This window comes from Polypterus senegalus, chromosome 1 (genome assembly GCF_016835505.1).
Source record: "Polypterus senegalus isolate Bchr_013 chromosome 1, ASM1683550v1, whole genome shotgun sequence".
In the NCBI taxonomy this organism is placed as follows: Eukaryota; Metazoa; Chordata; class Cladistia; order Polypteriformes; family Polypteridae; genus Polypterus; species Polypterus senegalus.
This window is the reverse complement of record NC_053154.1, coordinates 312063656-312082418: the sequence shown is the minus strand read 5'-3', so window position 1 is coordinate 312082418 and position 18763 is coordinate 312063656. Positions and strand designations below refer to the sequence as shown.

General features: G+C 41.0%; 1 protein-coding gene across 2 annotated transcripts in view; it reads left to right on the top strand.

Moving 5' to 3' along the window:
- Window positions 1-35: 35 nt before the first annotated feature.
- The window catches only part of LOC120515123, a 30508-nt gene continuing 11780 nt past the window's right edge, over window positions 36-18763 (top strand). For both annotated transcript variants that reach the window (XM_039735855.1, XM_039735864.1), the window contains exons 1-4: window positions 36-210; window positions 5481-5529; window positions 12236-12283; window positions 12690-13049. In XM_039735855.1, the coding sequence (XP_039591789.1) occupies window positions 5481-5529; window positions 12236-12283; window positions 12690-13049 (457 nt within the window). In that variant the 5' untranslated portion in view covers window positions 36-210. The remainder of the gene's footprint in view (window positions 211-5480; window positions 5530-12235; window positions 12284-12689; window positions 13050-18763) is intronic.

The window sequence follows — 18763 nt, the reverse complement described above, 5'->3', positions numbered from 1 at the left end:
AGGCGTAGCAGGGGCAGAAACGGACACTTTCAATTCTCTCCATTGGAGAGCCAGTCACTTGACAGTAAAGAGGTGTGCCAGTCTCTCGATGGGTACCTGAGACTTTTCGGTACTTTTGTGCTCGTCTTAATGCTCCCTGACGCTTGTTTTAACTTTCTTTTTCTTTTTAAACTACTCTGAAGTGTCGACTCAGTAAAAGTGAAAGTGAAGGTAAGAAACTCTCGGACCGGCCAAGTGTTCATAGCGCAACCAGTCCAAAAGAGTCTGTAGGACTCGTGCCTCGCTCGTTTTTAACTTGGTGATGGGGGCTCAGTCTCGGTTCCAAAAAAATAAAAATGGCAAGGGGTGCACTTGAGGTACTAGGTGGACTGTAGTGTGATAAAATCTCGAAAGATCAAACAAGTATCGACCTTTTGGGTTTAGCATAACAGCGGGCAGCTGACCTAAGACGGGCTATGTGACGCCTTGGAGCCGAGGCTGGATGGTGTATATGTGCGACTCCGGAGGTATGGGTGAGGATGTAAAACTGAAGGTCGTCTACATCTTTTTTAATACAAATGTTCAAGGAATATTTGGTACTTGCTGTTATGTATTGACATCTTGCCTGAGGAAGGGGCCTGAGTTGCCTCGAAAGCTTGCATATTGTAATCTTTTTAGCTAGCCAATAAGAGGTGTCATTTTGCTTGGCTTTTCTTTATGTATTGAGATACATGTAATAATTTTTGGCATTATACCTAGGCAGCAGGTGGCACTGCAGTGGGGTTTTGGGAGATAGCTGTGCAAGTTTTGGGTATTCTCCCTCAGAAAAGACTAGAGTGCCTTTAAAAACATAACTTCTGAATTCAGTGTCTATTATTAATATCTGCCGTCATCAGTCTCATGTTACTTGCTGGAAGAGTCCCTTTAGTGGTGTACTTTGCTTAAGCAGACTGTGGATATTTTTTTACTTTTATTTCATTGTATCATGTATCAAATATTTCGACTTTCTGCCCTACTACATTTCTACGTGGTATTGTGTTACATTTTACAGGCGTATTTCTTTTGTAATCGGATGACAGTGATTGGTGATTCGCGAACGATTTGTGCTTTTTAAAAGGACTCTTTCGCTGCATGTTGGAAGCCATTCCGCTAGCATGACGATTCAGTAGCAACTCAACGAGAGTGCTGAAGCGCATACGTGATGTGCGTTAAACTCCCTGAGAGTGACGTATTTAGGGGCGGTCCTCACCGGGCGGCACATTTTTGGGGGCTGTATTATTGGCCAAAAGGCTCAGTGCAATTCGTGTGTAAGAAGCAGGGTTCGGAAAAATATAACTCACGAATGAATAAAGTCAAATTCTCGGATTTGTATCCACAAATGTTTCAAAAATAACTTTCAGTCTGTCGTTGTGTGACGGCATCAGACACAGCAGTTAAGGCAATTCATGAGGCAATAACAAAAATAAACATAAACATTACACCGATGATAATTTCTGGGAAGATAAACAACAAATTTACAATTTCTTTTCGTTATCAATTCGAATGCGTTCTTGCTCTGCGCAGAAAACATCACCACCTGTCACTTGTACACTACACTGGTTCTGTTTTTCACAGCGTAATTTTATATTAAACTAATAATCAGAACACGGCTTATCAGTGCGTCTATACTACAGTATATTCTTGTCCAGTTGATGCTTATAAATAATTGTATGCAAAAAAATATTTCTGTTTCTCTATATATGAATAAATCTATGCAAAATGTATCTTATTTTTTCTCTATGCGTCATTTTATTTTTATATTTAAATAGGTTAATATGGGCGGCACGGTGGCGCTGTGGTAGCGCTGCTGCCTCGCAGTTAGGAGACCCGGGTCCTCCCTGCGTGGAGTTTGCATGTTCTCCTCGTGTCTGCGTAGGTTTCCTCCGGGCGCTCCGGTTTCCTCCCACAATCCAAAGACATGCAGGTTAAGTGGACTGGCGATTCTAAATTGGCCCTAGTGTGTGCTTGGTGTGTGTGTGTGTGTGTTTGTATGTGTCCTGCGGTGGGTTGGCACCCTGCCCAGGATTGGTTCTTGCCTTGTGCCCTATGTTGGCTGGGATTGGCTCCAGCAGACCCCCGTGACCGTGTGTTCGGATTCAGCGGGTTAGAAAATGGATGGATGTATAGGTTAACATATTCAGATATGTTGGAGGGCTGCAAATTGAAGCCCTGCCCCATCCCGAGCGGCACGAATTCGAGCTACGCTGCTGCCCCCTGTTTTCGTTTAGATCAGAACTTCTCCTGAGTCATCGAGGACTTGTTCTTCACACTACCAACAGATGGGCATTGATCAAACGATTTTAAAATATTGAGACGAGAAAATAATTTCTTCTCGCCGAGGCATGTTAAGCTTGTTCCGAGTTTGGATTTACTCACGATGAGGCTTCGCAAGGAACTGCATTTAGCACAAATGTAAATCGATAGTGTTACATTAAAATGCAAATAGTAATACCCTTTTTGTAATAATTTACTTTTTTTGTTGTTGTTTATTGAAATATAAAATGAAAACAGGGTATGTTAAACTATTTGCGAACTCGTTTAGGAACATGCATTGCTAGTGGTGGAGGTTTTTTGAAATTAGGGTTGTTTAAGGCAAGGTGTATTAGCTGCATCGATTAATTCATTTTTAAAAAATCTTTAACCAGGAGCCTTTTAAAATAAAGATGCCGGAGTGGTTCTTCAGAGCGATGGCACATGGGAAACCAGTTTTGGTTCACAAAGGACCTAACAACATGAAAGTTCCGGAAAGAACCTTAATTTATTTATATTCGTTACAGGCTCCATACAGTAAATAACCATAGACAGATGTCAGCAGATCTGAAAAATACCGATGGGTTATAATTATAAAAGGACCCTCGCTGCCTACGTCCAGTCAGACAGGTTTAGTCAGCTCTTTTTAATCTGTTAGCGTCCCGCAGCCTACCATACAGTAAAGATTTCATATTTGAACGTTTTTCAAAGCACAAAGATCTAACTTCATTTACAAAGAGCTGAATAAAATGTTTCTTGTCAAGCAATGGCTCTATGAGGAACCACACAACCCAGTAAAGAACCATATAGCCATTAATTAACCGTTATTTTTAAGAGGAGTTTTTAATTAACTTACCATATTGTTCATTTCTAATTCATGTTATCTATTTCACTGGAGTAAGATTTTTTTGTGAAAATAGTTAAAATCCATATAAATACAAGATCGACCTATTAGAAGTATTAAAACACTGCCATTTATTATTATATTCAGTCCACATGTTTGTCTCTCATTCTAATTCTTAACACAGAGTCAAATGAGTGTTCAAAGCAAAACCCTGCCAATGTTTCTGTTTATAATTAATGTACACAGATAAACAAATCTTGTAAAAGAGAACACAATATTTAATCAAACTAAACACTGATACGAACTCTATTATTTAGCAAATGAAATACTACATCAACACTTTATTAAGTTACAATAATGTATAAAAAACAGATTGTCCCAATATAAAGTTCTATCTATCTATCTATCTATCTATCTATCTATCTATCTATCTATCTATCTATCTATCTATCTATCTATCTATCTATCTCAATGTTGCGTGTTTTATTTAAAAATTGCCTTATATTTAAAGTCTGTTTATATTTCATAGTAGTACTTTTCCAGACGTCACATTTCAAAATAGCTTATTCTTTCTTTCAAAAGGTTTCCTGTAACCTGTTTTGTCTATCAATCAATCAATTCGTATTATACAGCATATTTTCAAAATATAATGACTTATTTATAAATATCATTGCACTTTTTATGTATCTCATAATGACCTTTTAATTCATTTTATTTCGGCACTAAAGGTGTTCCAACTGTCCTGACAATCGATAATTGAATGGCCCTGACTCTTATAGTCCAATATTCTTACTGAATTGCGTGGGACACATAAACACATTATATCGGCTGACAAAGTCACAACAGCAGCGAGCTCAAGTTAACTATAGTCGAAGGGTTAACTTAGCTTTGCTCAAGGGGAAAGATTTTCACTTAGGATGCGAGAGGTACCGGGTTCAAGTCCCAGACATGCTCTCGTTTAACGATAATTTTTAGGTAGAGTGGTGGGTTTGAGGCTAAGGATCTGAGCTGGTATCTGGAAGTTTGCTGGTTTGATTCCCGTTACACAGCCAGAAGGGATTCTTCTCGATTGGGCCCTTGAGCTAGCTTCCTTAACTTGAAATGGCTCCGGCGGCGCTGTGTAATAGTTGAACCTGCACTCTGACCCCAAGTGCTATATGTGATAACAACATTTCGTTGTACCTGTGCAATGACAATAAAATAAAAATCTATAATAGCAGATGGTGGTGTGCATGCATGCTTCTTGGCATCCCAATGGTTCACCAAAATGAAGTGAGGTGCGTTATCTGACTTTATCGCGGTGTCTTGCAGTGTGCCGTCTTTTTCAGGTCATTTATTAGTTTAGTGCTCCTGTTCTGTGATATGAAAAGAATCGAACATTGGCGTGCACAATTGTCGCTTGTGAATGAGCCGCTGAAATGCGCGTTCTCGCGGGTTCATCGCTGCGGGCTGCGCGTTTATTACCCAATAAGACTCAAAGCTGGAATTGCTGCCAAAGGAGCTTATATAGAATACTGAGTTAAGGGTTTGAATACTCATATGAATAAATATCAAAAAAAGGCTTGGAAGGATATGTGATTTTCTCGGAAAACACTTTAATGTCCCGGGAGACAAGGCAGTGAGACAAAAGGACAGCTGCTGTACAGGCTTTTAAATGATCGACGCACAGCGTGACAAGTAGAACACGCAGCTCGGCAGCAGCAGCAGAAAGACAGCAGCTGATCAGACCGCATCTCCTTAACATGCGTACTGCGCCACCCTCCCAGCTTCGCAACATGAGCGACAGAGACGAGAAGTGGCTGGAGCATAGAGCGCCCTGGGAGGGTGAGCAAGCGAAGTGAGCAGAGGGCAAAGTTTTTAGTAAATCTTACCTTTCTGAAAATGTGTTCACATTGACATTAAGGGTTATTGAGTGTAGACTGATGGGCACAGATGTCAAATGTATCTATTTCAAATGAAAGCTACAACACAGTCAGGTATGTGGAAAGTACAGAGGTCTGAATACTCTATGAATCCACTATAGATGAGATTTGAAGAAGGCACAACAACAAAAAAGGCAGCATCTAATAAGGAGACAGATCTGGACTCTATAATGTTGAGCAAATAAGCGTTCCTTCTGACCAAGACTCCCATTACTGTTATCGTCAGGTTCAGCATTGACATTTAATAATGATGATCAGTGAGGCGTGTTCATCGTCCAGAGTTGGGCTTCTGGTAGCATCTTAAGATTTGTTCTCATTTTGATGAAACAAGTCGTGTTCATAATTTTCATTGATGGCTCAAGAAATATGGCTGAAATGCATGTATAAGGAAGCTTTTTGTGCTTTATTTTTCACAAATCAATACATTTCTTTCTTTTTCTTTATAGATGAAGTTTACTGGCAAGCACGTGGCAATTCAACAAAATGTGAGCAGAGGTAAAGTACACTCTCCGTCATCTGAAAAAGCAAAGAACGTGTTTCATGCTGTCTGTTGTCTGCTTGTTTTTCTTGTCTTCTTATTTTCAGCTTTATATGTTTCTGTTTTTTATAAAGCATTTACAAGCTGTAAACTGATTTCAGATGTTCGTTTTGCATTGAACAGAAGGAGGACTATGGCTTGTCCATTATCCTTTTTTAATACTAGGGGGCTTCACCCTCCTGCTCGCTTCACTCGCCAACCCCCGTGTTTGTTTTTCTGGATACACACTTGTAAGATTTTGTTTTCTTTGAATTGTTGCTATTTCATTAGTTTCACTTTTATTTCAGAACTTCTGTAAAAACAATATTTGGAATCTTTCGTGTCCCAATATGCTGAATCTTTTAATGAGGTCATGAGACTTGTGTTTAATGACTAAGTTCCAGAATTCAGGATAGGTTTCTCTGTTTGGAATTTCAGCACAGGCAAAACGATCTTCATCATCAGCAGTTAATCATTTTTTTTTGCAAAGTAACCAATAAATGCATGTGAGTGAAACCCCGTTTTTGAAATTGACTTAAACTAATTTCCTTTTGTTTGCGTCAAGGCGATCTGTGCTATCTTTTTTTTTGATACTGTAGCGACTGACGTAATAGAGTGGCACAAAAGTTCTACTTTAACAATCGCCGACTGTGTAACCTCAAACACAACGTTGTAGCACCCTCTCCAACCTTTCTTTGAATGGGTCTCGCCTCCCCCTTACCACATCAATCAGCACCCAGCTATCAGTCTGCCATGCTGCACTCTGCCCTCCCTTGATCGGACCTAACAGTCACTTTAAACAAAAAAGGCTTCAGCTTGGCTGGGACGCTACAATACTTTCGACTGTTACTGCTTTCACATTCTGTACCTTTCTTGCATATGCATCATGCCTTGGGTCTCTTTTCTCCGCGCTGCTCTTTCTTCTTTGCTGACAGCACAGGATCTGTGTGTGCCACGTGACTTTACATGACTGAATGTGTTGCTGGCTGTCTATGGTCTTATTTGATAAGAAGGGCATGTCTTGCAAGAATCTTTTGTTCCACATCCCCGCGAGACGGCCCTGGGACAATCTCTTGGCACCAAGTCTCATGTTTATGGTCCCCGCGAGACGCTGCATGGCCAGTCTTTTTTTGTCTCGCGGGTCTTTAAAATGTCTTCCGAGAACTTCCGAGAAGATCACGTATCGTCACCTTGCTTTGCCATTCCAGGATTTTTTTTTAAATATAGAGAGATTTAAAGCAGGGGTATCCATCTCAGTTTTATTGGCGGTCAGAACTAACCCTTTTCATACCCAACATGCATTGAAATCAACAAACCACTTCCACCACATCTTCTTTACAAAAAGACACTGTGGGACCCCTCTGCAAGGTGCAATTGTCTAGCCTGTAGAGGTCTGTGCGTCACTCCATGGATTTGCCTCTCCAGACCATCACTGACCACCACCAAACTGGTCAAGGTATAACCAGCATAATGTTCTCCACGGCTTCTCCAGACCCTTTCATGTCTGTCACATGTGCTTAGGGTGAACCTGCTCTTATCTGTGAAAAGCACAGGGTGTCAGTAGTAGACCTGCCAGTTCTGGTATTCTATGGCAAATGCCAATCAAGCTCCACAGTGCTGGGCAGACAGTGAGCACAGGGCCCACTAGAGTACGTCTGGCCCTCATGCCACCCTCATGAAGTCTGTTTCTGATTGTTTGGTCAGGGATATTCACACCAATGGCCTGCCTGCCTGCCGGAGGTCATTTTGTAGGCTCTGACAGTGCTCATCTTGTTCCTCTTTGTCTAAAGGAGCAGATAGCGGTCCTGCTGATGGGTTAAGGACCCTTTCCGGCCCTGTCTAGCTCTGCTAGAGTAGCTGCCTGTCTGTCTCCTGGAATCTCCTCAATGCCCTTGAGACTGTGCTGGGAGACACAGCAAACCTTCTGGCAATGAAACATATTGATGTGCCATCTTACCTGTGCCACCTCTGTAGGGTCAACATATCGCCGCCTAATGCTACCAGTACTGACACTGTCCGTAGCCAAATGCAAAACAAGTGAAAGAACAGGGAAAACTGTCAGTGGCTTCCACCTGTTAAACCATTCCTGTTTTGGTGGTCATCTCATTGTTGCCCCTCTAGTGCACCAAAGCAGCTGAAATTGATTAACAAGCTCCTCTGCTACTTCACTGACCAGATCAGTAGCCCAGAAGTTTTATTGACTTGATGCTATTTCTTCTTCTTTCGGCTACTCCCGTTAGGGGTCGCCACAGCGGATCATCTTCTTCCATATCTTTCTGTCCTCTGCATCTTGTTCTGTGACACCCATCACCTGCATGTCCTCTCTCACCACATCCATAAACCTTCTCTTAGTCCTTCCTCTTTTCCTCTTGCCTGACAGCTCTATCCTTAGCATCCTGCTCCCAATATACCCAGTATCTCTCCTCTGCACATGTCCAAATCAACGCAGTCTCGCCTCTCTGACTTTGTCTCCCAACTGTCCAACCTGAGCTGACCCTCTAATATCCTCATTTCTAATCGTGTCCATCCTCGTCACACCCAATGCCAATCTTAACATCTTTAACTCTGCCACCTCCAGCTCTGTCTTCTGCTTTCTTGTCAGTACCGCTGTCTCCAAACCATATAACATAGCTGGTCTCACTACCATCCTGTAGACCTTCCCTTTCATTCTTGCTGATACCTGTCTGTCACAAATCACTCCTGACACTCTTCTCCACCCACTCCACTCTGCCTGCACTCTCTTCTTCACCTCTCTACCACACTCCCTGTTACTCTGTACTGTTGATCCCAAGTATTTAAACTCATCCACTATTTCCAACTCTTCTTGCATCCTCACCATTCCACTGATCTCCCTCTCATTCACACACATGTATTCTGTCTTTTTCCTACTGACCTTCATTCTTCTCCTCTTTAGAGGAGACTTGATTGATGACATTGACTTGATGCTATAATCTGATTAAAAAGTGGTCCTTTAATTTTTTTGAGCAGTATATAATCTGTGCAGTGTGTCCTGGATCTACCCTGAGGATTCCTCCCTGTGAAGCATGTCTGAAGTACCGTGTCCAATAAGCATTCTAATTAGATGTCTGAACCACTTCAGCTGAAATTCTGCCTATAAAAATTATGAACAGACAAATGGCAGCCCTGGTGGAGTCCCACACCCACTGGAAATGAGTCCGACTTCCTTACCAAACTTGTACAGGAACCAAATAGAATCTACTCCCTTGTGGACCACTTTGGCGGGTGCACCAGCCTCCTCAACCCTAACACAGACAGGCTGAGACACAAGGCTTGCCAGATAGCACACCTTTATTTAAGTGGGGAAGGGTTTTTCTTTTGCTCCCCACTACACAGCACAGTACAAAGCAACAAATATATAACACAGTCGTTGTCTCTTTCTCTCTCTTTCTCTGTCACCTCCACTCTTCCTTGCAAGCTTTGTCCTCCACTTCCCGACTCTGGCTTTCTGACTGGAAGTGAGGTGGTTCCTTTTATAGTGCACCCATTATTGCTCCAGGCGTTTCCTGACCTTCTTCCGGCTTCACGTCCAGGTGTGGCAGAAGTGGTGCCAAAAAGGACTCAGCTATACCTGCAGCACCCCCTGGCGATGCCCACGGAACCCAAAGCTGCTTCAAACTACAACTCCTGGTACACCTAGGGGGACTGCCCTCTAATGTCTCAGGGAAAATACTGTCCCAAATAGGTTGTCTTCCTTCCTTCAACCCAGCCAGCGTCCCGGCCTGAAAATGGCCCTGGCCCTCTGATACACCCTCTTTCCCTAAACTCTTTCTCACTTCCATTTCATCTGGTCCTGTTGATTTTCCATTTTTCATTCATTTTAGATCCTCCCTCCTTATTCTTGGTAGTAGCCCTTCATTTGGCATGCCAATACCCTTTGGTTGTCTTCATTCACCAGCTATTCAAAGTACCTGTTCCTATCATGCTTACTCAAGACCACAAATTGCTCATCTTTTATCTGGTTTATCATGACTGATATCCTTCCCAGCCTTGTTCCTTACCTTCGCAGTTCTAAAAATCCTTTTCTCTCCTTCTTGTGTCTCCAGTTTTTCACACACTTAATCCAAAGCTTATTTCTCGGCGCTTGCCACTGCCCTGTTTGACTACTTGCTTGTCTGCCTTTGCATTTCTCTATCTTTCTTCCTCCCTGATCATTACCATGTCTTCTTTTCCTCCTGCTTAGCCTTTATCACATCCTGCTCCGTAAAGTCCTGGGGCCTCATACATAATACCGTGCATAGAATTCACAATAAAACATAGCATAAGGACAAAAGCGGAAATGTTTGTACGCACAAAAAAATCCAGATGCATAAATCTGTGCATTCGCCAACTTCCACGTTCTTCCTCTTCATAAATGCCGGTCAGCGTGAAAAGTAATGCATGTGCACGCACCTGCTGCCACTCCCCAAACTCCTCCCAGAATTACATCTCTTTGAATATGCAAATCAATATAAATAGCCCTTAAAGCTCGGCCTTCTGTGAAAAGGCAATGGCAAAAGCACGGTTTGGGGGGATAGAAGAATTGCAGTGAATACCAAGTGGAGGCAAAGAAAAATGTACTATTTGTTGGTTTAAACAGTGGTATAAACAACAAAAGGAAGTTGATCGAGTGACACAGAGTGGCAGAGAAACTCGAAAGCTCAAGTTCACAAAGTCGCCGTGAAAAGGTGAGTCGTAGCACACCGTCTGAGTGTCATATGAAAGCTTATTAGGGTACAGAGAAGAAAAATAGGGACACAGTGAGAAAAAAGCTCGAAATGTCAACTTTAATCTCGAAACTTCCACTTTAATCACGTAGTTTATTTTGTCATTAAATTAGAACATCATAAACTTCATCTTAAAATCATTTAATTTACTTGTTTCTCAAATCCCATTGTAACTAAAGTAGCACATTAAATACTTTGTTTTGTATTTGTTCTTCTATGTGCTCTGTGTTTGTGAATTACTATGTGCTTCTTAAACGGGTTTTCTCTTCCTCCGACAGGACACAGAATCCATTACGTTCATGATACTACAGCTCTCTGAATAATTAAAATACTGAGATGTATACGTGATATCATTTTCATGATGATAGGAGTTAAAGCATGTTATTAAATATGGGTACACGATGGCGCAGTGATTGTTCATGTCTCACGCAAGATGCTTGCTGTTCCATGCACGACCTTAAATTAATTAATTTATTGTAGCAGTGCTGTCTCTTTCAAACGTACTAACCTCAAATTCCTGTTCTTACTTTTCTTTCTCCAAGTACCCAGTCACCACATAATCAGCACTGTAATAGACTTAAGGCATCTGTAAGCTTAGAACGCCGTATCTTCAAAACATTTAAGGAACATTGAAATATCTTCTTAGCATGTGTTTAATTATTTCTATCCATCTATCCTTCCATTGTTGCGTCAGCACCAGCAAGAATACAGCGCAAGGCAGGAACAATCTGTGAATGGAGCGCCAGCTCCTCGCTAGTGCTGCGATACAGTGTCCTCGCATGTTTCATTATTAACAATATAGATTATTTATATGAAGTTAAAGTTTTATCTGTATAATATGGTAAACATATTTTTGCTGCATTTCATCTTAAAAATGATATCATCATCAAATACGCACTTTATAAAGTGGCTCAGGTTATGCAATATTATAACTGTATTGCAAGTTTACAATGAGGTGGTTGTACTTATAAGTCTAAACAGTTTTACAAGGAGCACTTAATGGACTGATCGAGTGTGTTTAGAGTTCTTGGGATGAAACTGTTTCTGAACCGCGAGGTCCGAACAGGAAAGGCTCTGATGCGTTTGCCGTATGACAACAGTTCAATAGCATTGCTGAGGCACAGTGTGCTTGATGCTGTATACTGATAATTCTGTTTTCAATCAGCTGCTGTAGAGCTGTGATTCACACTCAGATACAATGATATAAATACTCTGAGTGGTGCAGTGAGAGTAAAATGGAAAAAGATGATCTGCTGTGGCAACCCCTAATGGGAGCAGCTGAAAGAAGAAAAAAAATAAGGTGCAGTGACAGTAACAACACTAAAGCAGCTATTGTATTTGGAATAGTTTGACCATTCTGTGGAACATTATATTGTTACAGGTTAATTACAATCAGATGCATTAAACTAATAAACAATATGTGGTTAATTTCAGTGTATTTATAAAGCCGCGTCAGGGATGTGGATCTAAAAAAGAAAGGGAAACCACACTGGAACAGTAGCACTGCTTTGACGCTGGGTGCCGCCAGTCTGCAGAACTTGCGTATGCCAGGGTATGAGCTACCGTGAAAATGTGTGTGGCTTTACGGCAAGTTTAGGTTTTATATATGGGAGTACACAACGTTTTTGTGCGTACGCACCATTTATACATGAGGCCCCTGGTCTCCAACACACTGTTTGGTCATTTATCCCATGTGCCTCTGGTTCTTTTTAAGAAAAAAACTTTCTAATGTTTGTGTGAAAGTTGCCCTTAACAAGTTTCCAACTGTGACCCCGTGTTCTTGATGAGCTCATTTTAAACTCACAGTCTCGGTCCACTGGACTAATTACTTTTATAATTTTAAACATTTCAGTTTTGTCATCTCTTAATCCCTGTTGCTTAACATTTCACATAACTATCTACTAAACAAAGCTAGGCCTTTTTGCTCATCACTAGTAACTGAGCCTGTCTGTCATTTCAGGTTTTTGGCCCGTGTTAACCTGCTGCATCCTTCTTCATTGCATCTCTTGTAAGTATTATCACTAATATTGCTGAAAATTACGTTAAAGCCATCTTTTAAACCATCTGCATTATCAACAGATATTTCTTGTTCCTCAGACTTCTGTCTCTCTCTCTCTCTCTCCCCCCCCTCAGGCTCCACCTCTTCTGATAGCATCTCACACTCTCTCTCTGTCTCTCTCTCCCCATCAGGCTCCACCTCTTCTGACATCATTTCTCTCTCTCTATCCCAGGCTCCACCCCTTCTGGCAGCAGCTCTCTCTTATCTGCCTCTCACATTCAGGTTTATGTGGCCTTACCTGAATTGTCATTCCAAAAATGCCACTCTTAAACAACACAGGTGTAATGTAATAAAACAATGTTGTGCTTTTTGGATACAGACACTTAACTTCTCTTGCTCTTTTTTGATTTTTCAGATTCTGGTTTATTGAAGTTGAACTTTGCTAAACTTGTACAAGTCAATTCAGGAGAAGATGTTTTGCTCCCGTGTAATTTCCCCTGCATCAAAGATGTTCTTCTCAAAGTACTGACTATTGAATGGCTTTTCCAGAGCAATGATACATCTCATCTTGTTTATTATTATGACTTGAGTACAAACCAAACCAAGATAAACCCCATCTATCAGGACAAAATGCAGACTTTTCACCAGTCATCTTGTGGGAATGCCTCACTTTTTTTCCGTGATGTTCACCTCAATGACACTGGAACTTTCATGTGCCACGTCTACACACAGCAGAATTGGGGAGCATTTAAACTGCAGCTGTTGGTGCTATCAAGTAAGTGCTTCTCTTATCTATGTGAAACCTGATTCATGGATTCAACCAACCCAATGGGTTCTTGCTGCTCCCCTTTAGGTAGCTAATAGTCCTTAGTAGGGCCAGTTGCATTTGCCACATTAGTTGGTGCCACTATGACAGGCTGGCCTTTTTATAGGCTGGTACTGAAGCTTCTCTTTAATTGCTGCTAACTCATTATCAATGTGATGTCCTCTCCGGCTGACACAAGAGTCTGCGCCATTACCATAGTGTTATTGCTAAAAAATTGGGATGCATACAATAGAAAATGAAATCAACATGGGCATTACAGGGGCACAGTAATTATTACTGCTTCCTCACACCACTAGAGGCGCATGTACAGTTCCATGCTCAGTCACTGTTATCGTGTTATGTTTCAGCCAGGTTCATACTTTTTGGTTTATTGGTGTATTTTGTTTTTTATAAATTATTTTTTGTGTTTTTTGTCATTTCAGTTATGTTTATTTTTTGTATAGGCACTTTATTTTAATGATTTATTTTTTGCCTTTTATGTCATTTCTGTTATGTGTATTATTTTGTATATATGTACAGTAATTTTAAATTTATGTATGTTCCTTGTGTTCTATGGGTGGTACATCAAGAGACTGAGCAACTGTGACTTCACACTTGAGGGGTTGTCCTCCAGCTTTGTATTCAGGTAAATGAGATGGCTTACCTTAGCTAGTAATTTAGGGTCAGCTGTCATTCACTGTGAGCTCAGGATGATCTCCCATATTGATCTGGTCTTAATTTGTATTTACAGTAAAAAGACTAACTTTGGGGATTACCATTTTTCCAGTGTGAGCTGTGCACTAGCAGCCGACTAAGACTAAGTTCAGTTGCAGTTTGCTTCTGGGAGTCAGGGAGAGGGAAAAAAGTTGCATAGTAACTTAGACCGTCTTGTTTAATGGACTTAGGGTGGGTAATGTTACAAAGCCAATTCCACCAGCATCAGACAGATTGTTAAAAAACACGAGAAAGGACAAATATGCCATTATAAAATATAATAACCATATTTTATCATTTAAATGATGGCTGAAAAGGGGTGCGGAAATCCAACGCCCGACTCGTCCGACACGGGTAAATTGACCGTCGGACAAGCGTGTTTTTCTGGTTTCAGTTGTCCGCGGACAAGTGCAATTTTGTGGAGAAAAAAGAATTATATGTGCTGTGCAGGGCACATTTTTACCACTACTTTCAAATTTTAAACATTTGGGTACGTACTTCGTGCGGAAACAGTCTACTTAGGCATGTTCTTCATGTCTCAAATTGGTATTCAATATTGTTTACAAAATGACGGCTGGTTTTTCAAAGGGGAAGCACTCTTGTGGTCTTACATAAGTATTTTACCCTACTATTTACACGCTTGCAGATGCGGTCATTTTTTCATGCCGACATTACGATGTCATTTGATGATTTTTCATTATAATCGATAACTTTTATATATTATTGATAAACTTTCTTTTTTTTTCTACATAAAAATGCGGTCATTTCACCAGCAATGCAATTGTTTTCTCCACATAAAGCTTGTTAGGCAGTTAATCTTTCCTGAAAAGGTTGTGATATATTGAGGAGTTAAGAAATTTATTGCGCGACATCAGTTTTGATGAGCTGTCTATAGATCGTTTTTGATTAGAGAATTTTTCATATAAAACAAGTTGTTTTCGCGCTGTCTGTTTATTAAAAATAAAGAAGAAAACATTCTAACAGTTTCCAAATGTTATGAAATATCTATAAAAATCTTCACTTAGACGCGATTATTTTTTTCCCCGACCACATTGGTAATATTTACTTCTTTGGAAATGTACCATCTTGCGGAATTTCGAATACGTCATTAGGAATTACCTGCGTAACCCATAATGCACTGCGGTAAGCACGTTGTTCTCGCTATATGCGTGTTGCTGAAACTGAAACAAGTAGCATCGCGGATGAGAAATGGATCGTTACTTGATTAAAACTGGCACAACAGGCCCTGAAAAACCTACGGGAGCGTATTAAGGCCATGGTGAAAAAAATACGGACACAGTGAAGACAAAAAAATGTAAATGCCGAGATTAAAGTCGACATTTCAACTTTATTCTCGTAGTTTATTTTATCAGTAGAATGTCGCAAACTAAATTTCATCTTAAAATGAATGTTTCATTTACTAGACTTTCTCAAATCCCGTCATAAATTAATGTAGCACATTAAATGCTTTATATTAAGTGTTCCTTGACCCAGCTGTTAATCTCTGTGCGCTTCTTAAACTGACTTTCTATTGCACTGAGGAAGCACCGGCAGCAGTCGCCGCACATTGACTTCATGATATTCCTGCTCAATGAACATTCAGAATCCTAAGATAAAATACTTGATATCTTTTTCACGATGAAATGTATTAAAGCATGTATTAGACATGGGTGGCGTGGCTGTAGTGCTGCTCCCTTGCATTAAGGGGTCCTCAGGTCTACGTTCAGTATAGAGAAGTTTATGGCAGGTGTGACGAGGCTCCAAAAAACTGGATATTTGAATGGGTATCACACAGGTTTAACTGAAATATTGTGTAAATGTTGGGTTCGTGATCTGTAGGTCGGAGACACGAACGCAGAATTCAATTGATGTTTTTCTGAGCAGGCTTTCTTTATTGCATGTTTGCTGTGTCTATCTTACGTACTAAACCCCCAGTTCCTATCCTTTGTCTTTCTCCGTATAACCAATCACCACACGGCAAACGTCTTTGTGAAATTAAAACTAGTTATAAACCTAGACCTCAGAGTTTTCAGAACTTTAAAAAAAAAAATTGTTATACATGTTTAATTATGCCATCCAGGCACGGTGGCGCAGTGGTAGCGCTGCTGCCTCGCAGTTAGGAGACCCGGGTTCGCTTCCCGGGTCCTCCCTGCGTGGAGTTTGCATGTTTTCCCCGTGTCTGCGTGGGTTTCCTCCCACGATCCAAAGACATGCAGGTTAGGTGGATTGGCGATTCTGAATTGTGCTTGGTGTGTGGGTGTGTTTGTGTGTGTCCTGCGGTGGGTTGGCACCCTGCCCAGGATTGGTTCCTGCCCTGTGTTGGCTGGGATTGGCTCCAGCAGAGCCCCGTGACCCTGTATTCGGATTCAGCGGGTTAGAAAATGGATGGATGGATTATGCCATCCATTCAGAGGTCTAAGCTTATAACTAGTTTTAATTTCACAAATACATTTATCGTGTGGTGATTGGTTATGTGCAGAAAGAAAAAGGAGTCTAAAAGTAGGAAAAAAGTTGGTTCAATTGAAAAAGCGTTTTCCAAAGCTGAACGCTCGGATGTTGAGCGTTATGCTAGGCTGTAATATACTGCTTCTTTAGAAGAGTTTGACCCACGACCAGCTATGGAATTCTGGCTGTCATCTGGCAACAGGCACATCACTCATAAAAAAACCTGAACCCTCGGCATCCACTTCAGCAGGACCATCAGTCCAGGAACCATGCAGTTCAGCTCAGGCAGAAATGAAAAGCATTCAGCACATGCTGTCTGAGATAGTAACGATTCTTGGGGGAGAAGATGTTGCAAGACAAAAGCTGAAGAACATGGCAGAAAATGAATCAGGACAGTGTTCTGTTATGTAACTGTAATATATGAAAAAAGAACTAGTGTAGCTATAATGTAGGAATTGTTTATTAGCCAGTTAAAATAAGAGAATCTTTTATATAATGTTCTAGAGCAAGGTGGCAAAATACTACTTCCTGAAAGAACTTTTTTCAGTTTTAAAATGGAAGGCAGTTTTCGTATCAATAAAAGAGATCAGAAAAAAATAAACTATTTTTCACTTTTGTTATTTGTTTATGGGCAAGTGAATTTAACTGGCGGACAAGTGGATTTTCTAAGTTTACTTGTCCGTGGACAAGTAGAAACAAATTTGATTTCCACACCCCTGCTGAAGTATGGTGTAATAATCAATCAGATATGTTTTAAGTCAATTTTATAGAAAGACAGAAGCAATGCCTGTAAATATTTATATTGCGCAATATTAAAAATAATGGAAAAAACAAGAATCAACATATGTTTAACTATTAATCTTAAGTAAAAAGCTTCAGAGTTCATCCATTTTCCAACCCGCTGCATCCAAACACAGGGTCACGGGGGTATGCTGGAGCCAGTCCCAGCCAACACAGGGTGCAAGGCAGGAACCAAACCCGGGCAGGGCGCCAACCCACTGCAGGACACACCAAGCACACACTAGGGACAATTTAGAATCACCAGTCCACCTAACCTGCATGTCATTGGGCTGTGGGAGGAAACCGGAGTACCTGGAGGAAACCCACGCAGACACAGGGAGAACAGGCAAACTTCACGCAGGGAGGACCCCGGAATTGAACCCAGGTCCCCTTACTGCGAGGAAGCATTGCTACCACTGTGCCATCATGCTGCAGCCTCAGAGTTGGTCTCCTTAATTTAGAAATCGCTTGGCTGCTGGTTCAGAAAGTACACTTTGAAAGAGGCTATCAGTTTCTCCCATGCTGTATTCCAACAGAGGGTCGTGGAGCTTACCTCCAGGTCTGATATAAGATCTTTCACAATGTGTATTATATTATATTATATTACTAGCCGTCCCCCGCGTAATAGTCAAATAGAATTGTGAGGAAAACCCTGCCTGGCTCCCCACTCCTGACGTCACGCTTCCCCCTCCCCTCCGCCCGTAGACTCTCTCTTGGATTAGCGCGAATATATTGCTCCAGCAAGCGAACTATTATTCTTAGCAGAATGAGAGAAGTCGCAAAATCACCCGGAATGTTCAAGCAAATGATGGGAAAAAAAAAAAAGATCAAAATCCGTTAAGTAGTTCTCTCGTGATTTTATATATAGAGAGATATTTTGCGTTACTGTGAAGTTTGTGCTGCCATGAGGCATCTGACTAGGTATTTTATATGCCTTACTGACTGTTGGTTACTTTGGTTATTAGGAAAAGCTTGACATGCAATCAATTAGCTCTTTTGCATTATCTGTGTAACTGGGAAATGAGTTCCAGCAAGACCAGATTAAGACCTCCCACAGGCCCCATAATGTCACATGCATATATTTACACTCTATGAACGTCACATATAAAAATAAAACAAGCACAGGGGGTGGTCCCCCATGGGAGATCTGTGCATAATGTTGCTGGTACATTAAATTAAGGTGTAGTGATATAATGCTTGAGTAACTACATAAGTGTGCTGCATGGAAGAGCGTAAGGTTTCACTGGAATGGAAAAATACAGTCATTACTTTTTATCTCGTATGTACCAAGGGTCTTTGGTGACCAGGGCCCCAGGGCATTCACCACCCAGGTCACACTGATGGTAGATCTGCCCAGGAGTTACAGAGAGACAATTATGCTTCAGATATGATTCTACTAACGTGTACCTCTCATCATCATTTCTTTCTCTATAAGAAGAAGAATCTTTTCATACACTCAAAGTGAATAATGTTTGCAACAGCGGTAGCAGCGGTCATTTTGATTTAATGTAGCTGAATGCTTACAATTATGTTTTATTAAGAATGTGCTTTTTCCCCTGTGTTTTCTCACTTTAAACCAAGAGGAATGTGTAACAGCACTCGTTAATTGTGAGAGGATGAGACATTAATTGTCGGCATGCTGCTGTTAAGGGGCAATCAGGTGGGCAGTTGAGCAAACCAAAGAGAGACACAAAGGCAAAACAAGACTAGTAGTGGCTTAATTATACTTGGGACTGATTTGTGCC